Source organism: Leopardus geoffroyi, chromosome B3, assembly GCF_018350155.1.
Source record: "Leopardus geoffroyi isolate Oge1 chromosome B3, O.geoffroyi_Oge1_pat1.0, whole genome shotgun sequence".
NCBI lineage: Eukaryota > Metazoa > Chordata > Mammalia > Carnivora > Felidae > Leopardus > Leopardus geoffroyi.
In genome coordinates this window covers 11,960,731-11,973,459 of record NC_059337.1, presented here as the reverse complement: position 1 = coordinate 11,973,459, position 12,729 = coordinate 11,960,731, and the positions used below count along the sequence as shown (strand labels likewise).

Sequence of the window (12,729 nt, the reverse complement as noted above, 5' to 3'; positions counted from 1 at the left end):
GCAGCCGCACCGCCTGGCCTGGGGCTGGCTCCAGACCCCACCCTCAGCCCTGGCCTTTCCCACCCCTCGGCCTGAGCTGAGGTCCTTCACAGCTGTCCTGCCTCCCCCTGCCGGTAGGACCTGCTTGCGGTTTCTAACGTGCCTGGGCCTCGCCCTTGTCATACACCCACTGTTTGACCAGAAACTCCCGTAGCGCTTCACAGCGTCACCCACCCTCTACCCCGAGGGTCCCCCTAGGCAGTCATCCGCTGCCACGTCGACCAGGGTGCCAGGCACAGAATTCAGCCACAGCCAGGGCGTCCGTGTTGTCAGCAGCGGCCTGCCTCTTACCAGGGCCCCCTGGACCTGCGGCCCCTCTGAGGTGTGTTACCCCCTCAGCTGGCGAGGAGGGCAGCTCCTGGGGGGCAGGAGGTTGGGGCTTGGTGGCTGGGGCAGGGAGAAGGGAGGGACAAATTCTAGGAATAGTGGCCAGGGGTAGGACAGGGATTAGGGGTGGGGGTAAGCAGGGAGCCCCAAAAGGCCTTGGGTGCCATCTTGCCCCATGACCCCACCTGCCTCCCTGGGTTTGGTCTGGAGTCCGGGTTCCAGCTGCCCTTGGCTCAGGGGGCAGTGGCCTTAGAGGCACCCGGAGCCACCAGTGGTTAAAAGCTGGCACCTGGGAACAGGAATGAAGGAGGGGTGGTGGTTGCTCTCCCAGATTTGACTCATGTCTCCAGCTCATGCCGTCTTCCCGGTTGGGACCATGCAGGAAGGAGCAGGGAAGGGAGCACCTCACCCAGGACAATGCGGGGAAAGCACTCACTCCCTGGTCCGTTTGTCTCTCCTCCTTCTCCCAGGCCTCCCACCCCGCGGGCTTGTGGCTGAAAAGAGCCCAGGGGCTGGAACCCAAGAGACTAAACCCCGCTCTGCCTTTTGCTGCCTGTGTGAGCCATTGTACCTCTCTGAGCCTGAATTTCCCGCACTGTAAATGGGAGGTCCTGTCCTTGTCCCTGGCAGTGACACACAGGACTAGAAGCAATACACACAGGGCCCGGCACGGCAGATGCAGCCAGTGGCAGTGCCCATGTCTGTGGTTCCCGGGAGGACAGTTACTGGTGGAGCCACACAGCCACCCAGCCGCCTGCTTTTCCCCCAGCAGCTGCCCCTCACCCCCCAGCTGCAGGCGCCAGCAGAAATGGGCCTTCCTCCTCCGGCCCTGGCCAGGGCTGCATGCTCAGCATGGAACCCCACCCCCGTCTTCCTTCCTCCACTTCCTCTTCCTCCTGCTCACCTCCAAGGCTCAGCTAGGTGGCCCTCGGGGCAGCCCTGCCACAGTAGCCTCTGCTGGCCTCTGCCTGCTCATTCTTTCTCGGTTATGTTCAGCCAGTGGCCCACAGTCCTCTCGAAGGAATTTGGCTGCAGGTCCGCCGGCGGCTTGAAAGATTGTGCTAGATGATTGTGGACCGTATTCGTTTCCTACGGCTGCTGTAACGAATACCACAAACTGTGTTTCAAACAAGCAGAGATTTATCTCTCGTAGCTCTGGAGGCGAGAAACCTGAAATGAGTCTTTCAGGGCTAACGCGAGGGTGTTAGGAGGGCCAGTCCTTCTAGAAGCTCCCAGGAGAATCTGTTCAGTGCCTCTTCCAGCCTCTGGTGGCTGCCGGCACCCCTGGGCTGTGGTCACATCCCTCCAGTCTCCGCCTCCGTGGAGAGAGCCCTCGCCTTTTCTGTGGTCAGATATCCCCCTGCCTCCCTCTTAGGAGGATACGTGTGATTATATTTAGGGCCCACCCAGATAATCCAGGATGACCTCTCCATCTCAGTATCCTTAACATAATCACATCTGCAAAGTCCCTTTTGCATATAAGGTGACATTCACAGTTGCGGGGATTAGGGCCTGATATCCTGGGGGTCATTACTCAGCCTACTATAGTAGATAATGAACTTTTAGGGGCTCCTGGGTGGCTCAGTCGGTTAAGCATCCGACTTCGGCTCAGGTCACGATCTCGTGGTATGTGAGTTCGAGCCCCGCGTTGGGCTCTGTGCTGACTGCTCAGAGCCTGGAGCCTGTTTCAGATTCTGTGTCTCCCTCTCTCTCTGACCCTCCCCCGTTCATGCTCTGTCTCTCTCTGTCTCAAAAATAAATAAATGTTAAAAAAAAAAATTTAATGAACCTTTATTTTTAATTAGCTATGCTTTTCTTTTTATGGTTCACCTCTCTATGTAGTAAATGATCCGGTGTCCTATTTAGGGTAGTGATCTAAAGTTCCCCTTCTAAGTCAGTTGTTTTGTTTTGTTTTTTTAAAGTAAAACAAGTGTGGGTTTTTTTTCTTTACTTCGTTTTTAACTTTAATTTTTTTAATGTTTATTTATTTTTGAAAGAGAGAGACAGAGTATGAGTCGGGAATCGAGGGGCAGAGAGAGAGGGAGACACAGAATCCAAAGCAGGCTCCGGGCTCTGAGCTGTCAGCACAGAGCCCGATGCGGGGCTCAAACTCACAAACTGTAAGATCATGACCTGAGCCGAAGTTGGATGCTTAACCGACTGAGCCACCCAGGCACCCCAAAGTTTTTCATTTTTATTCCAGTATACTTAACATGCAGGGTTATATTAGTTTTTCAGCTGTACAATGTAGTGATTCAAGAATTCTATAATCAGTGCTCATCATGATAAGCGTATTCTTTTTAAGTTTTTTTTTTAATTTTTTAAGTTTATTTATTTTGAGAAAGAGAGAGAGAGAGAATCCCAAGCAGGCACCACACCATCAGCACAGAGCCCAACGTGGGGCTTGAACCCACCAACCATGAGACTGTGACCTGAGCCAAAACCGAGAGTTGCGCGTTTAACCGACTAAGCCACCCAGATGCCCTATTAAGTGTCCTCTTAATCCCCGTCACCTATTTCCCCTATCCCCCCACCCACCGCCCCTCTACTAACCATCAGTTTGTTCTCTAGTAAGACTCTGTTTCTTGGTTTCCCTCTCTCCTTTTGTCCCCCACTTTGTCTCACAGTAAAACTAGTTGTTTCAAGGAAAAGTACTAAGTGCATAATAATGCAGGTGGCACCGAAAGGTGACCAAAATGGGCAATCGGGGCATCATGGGGGCTCCTCCTGTCCCCAGCATCGCCAGCATGGGGCTGGGCCTTCCCCTCTGACCCCCCCCCGCCGCCACCATCTCAGCACCGCCTAACCCCCTCTCTCCACCCCTTTCCTGCCCCCCCTCCCCCCCAGCTCACCATCATCTTCAAGAACTTCCAGGAGTGCGTGGACCAGAAGGTGTACCAGGCTGAGATGGACGAGCTCCCGGCCGCCTTCGCCGACGGCTCCAAGAACGGTGGGGACAAGCACGGAGCCAACAGCCTGAAGATCACGGAGAAGGTGTCGGGCCAGCACGTGGAGATCCAGGCCAAGTACATCGGCACCACCATCGTGGTCCGCCAGGTGGGCCGATACCTGACTTTCGCCGTCCGCATGCCGGAGGAGGTGGTGAACGCCGTGGAGGACCGGGACAGCCAGGGCCTCTACCTCTGCCTGCGCGGCTGCCCCCTCAACCAGCAGATCGACTTCCAGGCCTTCCGCGCCAACGCCGAGGGCCCCGGCACCCGCAGGCCGGCCGCCGCCAGCCCCGCGCCCGCGGCCCCCGACACCTTCCCGTACGAGACGGCCGTGGCCAAGTGCAAGGAGAAGCTGCCCGTGGAGGACCTCTACTACCAGGCCTGCGTCTTCGACCTGCTCACCACGGGCGACGTGAACTTCACACTGGCCGCCTACTACGCCCTGGAGGACGTCAAGATGCTGCACTCCAACAAAGACAGGCTTCACCTGTACGAGAGGACTCGGGAGCCGCCGGGCCGGGCCGCCGCGGTGGGGATGCCCCCCGCCCCCCGGCCGCTCCTGGGCAGCCTCCTGCTCCTCACGCTGCTCCCCGCTGTCCTGGAGGCTGTCGCCGCGTAGGGCAGAGAGGCGGGCGCTGCCTGTCCCTGAGCCGGGGGGGTGGGGGTGGGGGGAGCAGCTGCAGGGAGACTGGGGCCGTCAGGGGGAGGGAGGGCATCCTCCCGGGGTGGGGGGGTCAGGAGCCGAGGCGGCCGCTGGCCAGTGGACTGTGGACGGTTACCTCACAGCTGCCCTGGGCCATCTGCCGGCAAGGGCTGGGGCAGGGGGGCAGCCTCCCCACCCACTCTGCCCCCAATGCATCATTGTCGTCGGCGGGGAGGCCGCGAGAGGTTGTGGTGACCGGTGCTGTGATGTTTGTGACAATAGAGCTGTGTGAGAGGGGGAGCCGCTCCCCTCCACCGCCCCGCAGTGTGAATGTGCAAAACAGAGCCCCTCGGGCCGAAGCCCCCCACCCCGCCCCGCCAGAGACACTGGGATTGATCAGAGTCGAGCTCCTCCCCCCCCCCACCCCGCAATGCACTGAAACAGGCCCAGCTGACTGCTGCCCACGCCCGCCACACGCACACACACACGAGCACACTCGCGCACACTAAGCTGAGGGGCTGAGGCATCTGAGAGGCTGGACCCCCTCCCCAGGCAGGGCCTCCTTTCCCCCTGGGCCTGAGGACGACCCCCGGGAATCGTGACCCTTTGAGAGGTTGTGCCCGCCTGGTGCCTTCCTGCCCGCCCGTGGCCTCCCTGTGAGCCGAGGAGACCGTGTGCAGTGTGGCCGCTGTGCCCCTGCTTTGGTTCCCAGGCCCCCTGCCTGACAGCCCGCAGCTGACGCCACTCGTGGGCTCACGTGCCCTCCTCTGGTTCCTTCCCTCCCCGTCCCCCATTCTCCACCGTGCTTAGGAGGTCTCGTTCTCATTTCTAAATGTCTAAACGGAATTCTCCCCGCCCCCACCTCGATTTCTGTTCCCTTCTCTCCAGCAGGTGGCAAGAGCCTCCTGGGTGGGGGAGCGTGGGCTGCAGGGCGTGGGCAGGAGGCGCAGTGGACAGGGCCAGCTGGCCTGCCCTGATTCTCTCCGTCCTCCTCACCTGCTCCCCCGGAGCCCTGCTCCCCGCCCGTCCACCCAGGTCTGCGTGCTGGGGAGAGGAGCGGGGTCTGCCGGTCAGGGTCAGACGCTCCCTGCCCCGAGCGTCCCTGGACGGTCTCATCCCTCTAGTCCCCTCCCTTAAGCCCATGGCCGCACAAACCAGGAGAGGCTTGCCTTCGAGAGCCCAGGCGCCCACCTCCTGTCAGCCCAGGCCGCCGATCCGAGGAGCCCCGAACCGGTCCCGCCTCTGCTGCTGTTCCGGAGAACCCAGGGACCGACGCCGGGCTGGGCTCCACGCCCGAGGGTGCGGTGCCCGCGGCGGGCGGTTCCCGCTCCGGCCCCTCTGCTGTTCCCCAGGGACCTCTCATACACTGGCCCGGGAGGCTCCCCGCCTCCTCCCCAAGAGGTCCCCTCTCTCTGCCCAACCCCGGGCAGGGCAGGCGGGTGGGAGGCACGGCCCCGGCCCACCCTGCTGGTCTTTAGATGGTCCCTATGTCGGAAGTAAAAAGTGAAGCACTTTATTTTGGTTGTGTTTGATCGCGTTCTGCTTGGAAGTGGGGACCCCTCACTGCGTCCTTGTGTCTGCGACCTGTGTAGAGTGTCACCGCATGTACATATTGTAAATTATTTATTAACGGCTAAATGCAAGTAAAGTTTGGGTTTTTTTTGTTTTGTTATTTCCTTTTGGACTGCGTGTTGGAGTTTGCTTTCTGAATAGACTGGATCCTTTGCAGGGGTGGAGAGTGGGGCACACTGCTGGGCGTCCCCTCACCGTGAGGACATTTGGGTGGGGCTTAGCGCGTGTGTGCGCATGCACTTACGCGGCAGTCGTGCATGCTTGTGGAGGGGAGAACAGTTTAACACAGGATCCCTACTTCTCTAAAATTACTTTTTCTTCTTACGGGGCATGAGGCGTCCCAAGTTTTCTTGCCCTGGTAAGGCTGGAACAGTGTTGGAGACAGATGGCCACGTGGCAGAGGAACATGAAGGGGGTGGGGGGCGCGAGGTTGGGTGGGCTGGCCTCAGATCCAGGGTGACGCCCTCTCGGCTGCCACCCTCCCTGCAGGTCCCCTACTCACATAGCCCAGGTACGCAGTGATGGCTCCACAGAGGGGACCGAGGCTTGCTTGGGGGACCAGGTTCACCGCTGGCTGTCATCACATTTCATCTCTTAAAACCACCCAATGAATCAGGAACAAATTCATGCCCATTTTACAGACAAAGAAACAGAGACTCCAGAGAAATGGATCCACTTGCCTAGGGTCCTTAGCGAGGGCAGGGCCACGACGTATACACCTCGGTCCGTTTTGCCCTGTGTCTGCTCTTAATGCCAAATATGGGGCACGATAGCAGCACTGTTAAGCTAGGCCACATCCTGGGCTCTCCACTTTCCTGGCCCTGTGACCTTGAGCAAGTCACTTCACCTCTCTGAGCCTTTGTTTCCACCTCTGTGAAGTGGGGAGTATCTATCACACAGGGTTAATTCCTATCAAAGTAGGTGGGGGCGTCCAGTGCTGGTATCGCTGTTTTCCCAGAGCAGGAGGGGTCGCGTGAGGCACTGAATGGGAGGAGAGTGGGGAGGGCCACACGGGCCCTTGGAACCTTGGGAGAGAAGCAAACCGAAAAGCTAGCGAGGGAAGGAATCCACTGAATGAGCAAGTAACCCGTCCAAACGGGAGAGGAAGGTCAAAGGCAGGAAGGGAAAACTTTCTAGAACCCAGCTCTCACACAGGCTCCCAGAAGGAACACGGGACTCCTGGGCTTTGGGAGGAGGAACCAGACTAACAAGACCAAACGTACCTATGCCTCTGACCCCATTGACCGAACTGTCAGCACCCACAGGCCTCTCAGTCTGTCAGTAGCAGCCGGGAGGGAACGACACGGGGCCAGCGGAGCCCCTGGCACTGGGCCGGCGCAGAAGAACTGATTACTGAGAAGCCAGGGCGCACAAGATTGAAAATAAAAAATCCCGTTCGCCATCAGATGAAAATGCGACGGCCCTTGCCAGAAAGTATTCTTGGTTTGGAATCTGTACAGGCCCCTAAATTTAACCAGCTGGAATTCTTTCCCAGTGCCATGCTGGTAGTTGCCCATGAACATGGAAATTTGCATTTCATCATGAATATGGAACACAGTCTTCAGCTAAAAGACGCCCAAGAAGAGGCTTCGTCTTGCACCGCGGGCCGGGTTCGGAGCGCGGCGTCCTCTGTGGCCATGGGTCGGAGGCCAGCCGGCCTGGAGGGAAATGCGCTGGCGGATGGAGGTGCGATACCTCGCTGCGTCCCAGCGTTCCAACGTGTGGCAGAAACTCGGAGATGTTGGGCGGCGGACTAGAATTTGTAAGGAGAGAAGACAGGGGAGAAAGGAAGGGGGGAAGCAAATGAAAGGAGGGTCCTGTATAACGAAGGGGGCGGATTCTGGGATGAAGAGAGTTCCCGGGACCCTTGGGCAGGGCAGCAGTGGAGCCAGGCGTGAGTGGGGCTCGTCAGAGCGATGCCGGCCAGCGGCGTGGAGCAGGAGGCGGCCCTCGGGCTTGGGCTGCGGGCCCACTTGGCGTCCAAACTGGCTCTGCCTGTCGCTAGCTGTGTGGTCTCCCTCGGATTTTTGGAGCCTCAGATTCCTTATTTGTAAAACAGAATTAGGAGTACCTGCCTCCCAAGGTCATTATCGAAATCCAACGAGCTAATGCTCATAAATTGCCTCGCACCTGGGCCCCAGCGCAGCCCAGAGAGGCCGCCAGAAATGGAGGTCCTCTCCCACTGCAGGGGCAGGTGCTCCTTTATCCATTTGACAGTTCTTAAAACTTTGTAAGTTTATTTATTTTGAGAGAGGGAGAGTACGAGTGAGGGAGGGGCAGAGAGAGAGGATCCCAAGCAGGCTCCACGCTATCAGCACAGAGCCCGACGTAGGCCTCAAACTCACGGGACTGGGAGATCATGACCTGAGCAGAAACCAAGAGTCGGACGCTTAACCGACTGAGCGACCCAGGCACCCCTTCACTGGATAATTCTTTCATGATCACCGGCACTGAGGGCATTCGGCAGAGGCCACACGTTGTCCCTGGGGAGACCAGTCACTACACAGCACAGGGACACGGTCGAATGTCCCGCACTGACCAGCACCACAAAGGAAAGGGAAGCAGGTTCATCTGCAAGAGGCCCACCCGGATTGCAGGCAGGCGGGGAGGAGCCTCCATCTGGGGTGGGGGTGGGGCACCTTTTTCCAGATCACCTGGGTGGATTTGGGGAATGAGCCTGGCCAAGATCCGGGGAGAGCCTTCTGTGCAGAGAGGTCAGGGAGCGCAAGGAGCCTGGCCCGGCAGCGGCAGAGTTTCAGGGGCAGCAGAATATAATGGGGCTGGACGCCGTGAGCGGGCGGACCGGGGTCCTGGTGAGGCTGCAGGGCCCAGGGAGGGAGCATCGCAGACTGGCGGACCGGAGAGGGGGGCGTGATGTTTTGTGCCAGGGGTCCGAGGAAGCCATCTGCAGCTCCGAGCAGGGGCGGCATGTGTCCGACTTGGGTTTTAAAGGGATCGTCTCGGCCATGGTGAGGTGGGGGAGAGAGAGGAGGCTGGGGGCGCCAGCGCAAAGCTAGCGGGAAGTGGGATGGCCGGGGTGGTGCCGGAGGCGCCAGGAATGATCTGCTTTGGGGTGGAATATGGAGGTGCTGCCGGCCGGTTGGCCGAGTGGGAAAACGAGGTGTGGGCGCTGAGCGCCTGGGTAAACTGTGGCGCCGCTTACTGAGCCACGGGAGCAGCGGGTTTGGGACACGTTATCTGGGGACAAAAATCGTCCTTTGGGACACATCAGAAACCACACGCAGCTGGACTGTCTTTAATTGTTCAATTAAATGACGTACACTTCCCAGGAGCAAATGTTTAAGGAGTGCAGCCCTCATAGGAGAAACTTGTGAAGCTAAGGGAAGATGCCGTCGCTGAACAAGCCGGTGGCAGGGCTGTGGTTGGTAAGACTGGCAGGGGGGGTCTACCGGTTGTCACTTGGTGGCTAGGCCCAAGGCCACACTCCCCGCGGCTCCGGGTGACCCTGGGCCACGTGCGTGGGAAAGGACAACTGGCTGACCGAGATGGGGCTTTACCCCAAATACCAACTTCAGTGCACGGACTGAAGTTCTGATCCGGGTGGGGAGCACGGTGTTGAAACTGTAAAACAGAAACTTCGAGAATAGCAAGGACCCCTGGGCGGGGTGGTATCAACTCCCTGTGGCTCCTGGCTGGTAGCCTCCGTGGGCTAGAAGGAGGCCACTTGCTCCTGGCCTTGCCACTTGCTGGCTGTGTGACCTGGAACCTTAGTCCCCTCGTCTGCATTATGAAGGTGGTGGCCGTCCCGCAGGGATACCTGGGAAGACCGGTACAAGGAGTAACAGAATATAGGGAGCTCTCCCCAAGCAAGCCATAGACCCCAACAAGCATTTACTCCCTCCCCTTCCCATCCCACGGGTCACACCGCCTTCATGGGTTCACAGCCTGAGCTGGCATCCAGGGGGAAGCCCCTGGTCCTGCCTGCCCCAGGCTGACTGAGATCTGGAGAGAGGGCACTTGAAGCAAAGGCCCAGCCTCTAGCCTCACACGTTCTGTGTCTCCCACCAGACACTAAAGGTGGGTGGGGACCCTACTCTGCTCCGTGTGTTCGTCTCTTAGGTGTGGTCTTAAAATCACATCTCTTTGGTCTGATTAGCCTTAGCTGTCCAACTCCCGAAATAATTGAAGAGCAGGGCGCCTGGGTGGCTCAGTCGGTTGAGCGTCCAACTCTGGGTTTTGGCTTAAGTCATGATCTCACAGTTCATGAGCTCAAGCCCTGCATCAGGCTCTGTGCTGACAGCATGGACCCTGCTTGGGATTCTTTCTCTCTCTCTCTCTCTCTCTCTCTCTCTCTCTCTCTCTCTGCCCCTCCCTGGCTTGCTCACTCTCTCTCAAAGGAAGAAAGAAAGAAAGAGGAAGAAAGAAAGAATTGAAGAGCTCTTTATCCAGCTCCTACTTGGGCCAGAGAAGCTTGGCGTTCTGGCCAGGGGTCAGTGGGAACCCCACACGCCCTAATCAGGAGTCCAAGGACCTCTAATTCCATGGAGGCTCTTGTTGCCCTGGGAAACCGCCACCTCCTGAATGCGTAGGCTGAGGACCCCACCACCTGTTTCAACAGCTTCCTCTTAGCTAACTTTGGGCTTTCTGCACCTTTGGCCATTTAATCATTTCCTGCCTAGGACATGGGGAAGTGCCTAGTACCCTGAAGGAGAGGAACAGAAAGGAGTATTCTCAGAAAGTTCCAGCAGAACGGACTTAATTAAGAGATGGCAGTGGTGGATATACAAGGCATGGTGTGGTGGAAGCGTGGGGGTTTCTGGGATCAGGGGACACAGTCCCAGGCAGCCTAGATCCTGAGGCCAACAAGGGCACACGACCTGGCCTCATTTCATCCTTGCCCAGAGGAGTGCTGTGATGGCCCATGGATTCTTCCACATTTGAAGCCATCCCGACTCACCTGATGCCTCCCTCTGGCAGGAGCCAGAACCTTCCCCAGGCCAGAGGAGTTTGCTTTGTCCAAAGCAGTGGTCAAACCTACTGACCGTGTGACAAGGGCGAGATGTCATTGTTCTCAGCCTCAGCTCCCTCTCAACCATGAGGTCCTCCTAAAGATGAAATACCTACATACGAACCTGACCTTGAGTCTTGCAATTGCCTTGACAATTTTCACGACACCCTGGAAGGTAGTTGCCATTGCCTAGTTTCCAGATGAACACCCACACCCATGCCACCTACCTGCTCTTCTCTTGAGGGCAGAGAAGGGGTTCGAGAGCCCCCACACATCGGTGGAGTCAACCCAGGGTTCTGGTCCTGGGTGAGCAGGGAGTGGGGCCAGACCCCTGCCTGGAGGCTGGGTGGGTAGAGGGACTTCAAACCTGGACCCTGAAGAGAAGGAGGATGGGAGAGATGGTCCCTCAGATCTGAAGGCTGAGAGGCTTAGAGTCCAAGAAGGAGATGGCCCCAGGGTTCCAGAGAGTTCTTGGCTGAGTCACCACAGTCCAGGGGTGGTCATCAGCTTCCCCAGGTGGGGGACAAGCCTTCTCGGCAATCCCAGACATGATCCAGCTGCTGGAACGGACCCGCCCCCATTTGCATGGAGACTGGAGTCACCCCAGCATGACAGCTACATTTTTTGGCCACCTGCCACCTGCCAGGCACCCTGCCAAATGTTTGATTCCAGTAGTGATTTATCATGGGGGAGCCCCCTTCTAGCCACCTCCCTCCTGGAGTTCAAGTGGCTTGAAGCCCAGGCTCCATCCTAGAGCCTTGGTGAGCAGGGCTCCCGAGTGGCCTTCAGGCCCCCAGCCTTGACCACCAGAAACCAAATGCCAAGGTACAGGGCCAGGGCCCCTCTCCCCTGGGCACTGCAGGACAACTGCATGTTGACCTCACACAACTTTTCCTTTGCTAACGATCGGGGATGAACCCCTAAGGCAAGTGGCCCCAGCCTCGTCCCTCTGGGGTGTCCACTCTGTAGGTCTAACATGGCCACAAAGGCATTCCTGCCTTCCTTTCTCTCCCTCCCTCCCTTCCTTGCACGAACATTTTAGGAGCATCCCTTATGTGTCCCATCATGGTCTGGGCTTGGGGCATCCATTTGCTTATTCCACATAATAATCACTGAGGCCCTATGGGGTGTCGGCACGAGGCTCCGTGTTGGGGATCGAGCAGTGCAGTTGACCCCAGCAGATGAATGTGCCTGCCCGAGCGGCACCGACTTCTTGAGAGAGAGACAGTGCACGAGTTAGTTTGCTGTGAGCAGAGCAGGGAAGGGAGTGCAGAATGGCCACGGGGATGATATACCGGTTCTCCCCACTTGTTAGTCCTCTGTCCCTGAGCCAGTCACACATGGCTTCTGAGCCTGCTCATTGATAACAGGGGGAAGGTTAGGGCTGAGTCCCGGGGCCTGCAGGAATAAGATGACACCAGTGGGACAGTACTTGGGTGACAGTAAGGGAAGCCATTGAAGGAGGCAGTGACAAGGTGGCCCTGAGAGGTGGGGGGAGCTGGCGTGCAGTCTGAGCTCCACCCCTCACTAGACGTGTGATCTTGGGCACATTTTCTAAAGTCTCGGGGCCTCGTGATGCTCAACTGGAAAATGGGGATAAATCCTGCCTCCTAGCATTTTCATGAGGACGTGATTCTAAAAATACAATAAAGCAGGGGCGGCCGGGTGGCTCAGTGAAGCATCTGACTCTCGGCTCAGGTCGTGATCGCACGGTTTGTGAGTTTGAGCCCTGCGTGGGGCTCGCGGCTGTCAGCACAGAGCCGGCTTTGGATCCTCTGCCCCCCTCTCTCTCTGCCCCTCCCCGTTCATGTTCTGTCTCTCTCTCTCTCTCTCTCTCAAAAATAAATAAACATTAAAAAAATACAATCAAGCAAAGGGCCTGGAGCCTGACACCCAGTAGCCATCTGCAGACGGTGGCTTTTGCTCTCACAGGCACATCCCGTGGGGCTGCTTCATTTACTCTTAAGTTCAGGTCACCAACAGCTCAAGGTCCCCAAACATACAAGACATGCAGACCCCTTCCGGGAGCCAGTCTTTCTCCAGTCCCCCCATGGCTGGAGTTTTTATAATTCATGAGGCTAGGTATAAATTCTTAATTGTAATAAATTGTAATTATAGCTCCTTTCAACTACAAATCCAGACACACTTACCAATCAAGCCCAAACCAAACGCAAACAGATCGCATTAAACTGCAGTGATGAATGACACTGTTTTGCGGACACCGAGTG

At 57.5% G+C, this 12,729-nt stretch overlaps 1 protein-coding gene across 1 annotated transcript in view; it reads left to right on the top strand.

The window, feature by feature from the left end:
* The window catches only part of RGMA (repulsive guidance molecule BMP co-receptor a), a 47,400-nt gene extending 41,768 nt beyond the window's left edge, over positions 1-5,632 (top strand). The window contains exon 4 of the mRNA XM_045448738.1: positions 3,214-5,632. Within this exon, the coding sequence (XP_045304694.1) occupies positions 3,214-3,936 (723 nt within the window). The 3' untranslated portion in view covers positions 3,937-5,632. The remainder of the gene's footprint in view (positions 1-3,213) is intronic.
* Positions 5,633-12,729: the final 7,097 nt, after the last annotated feature.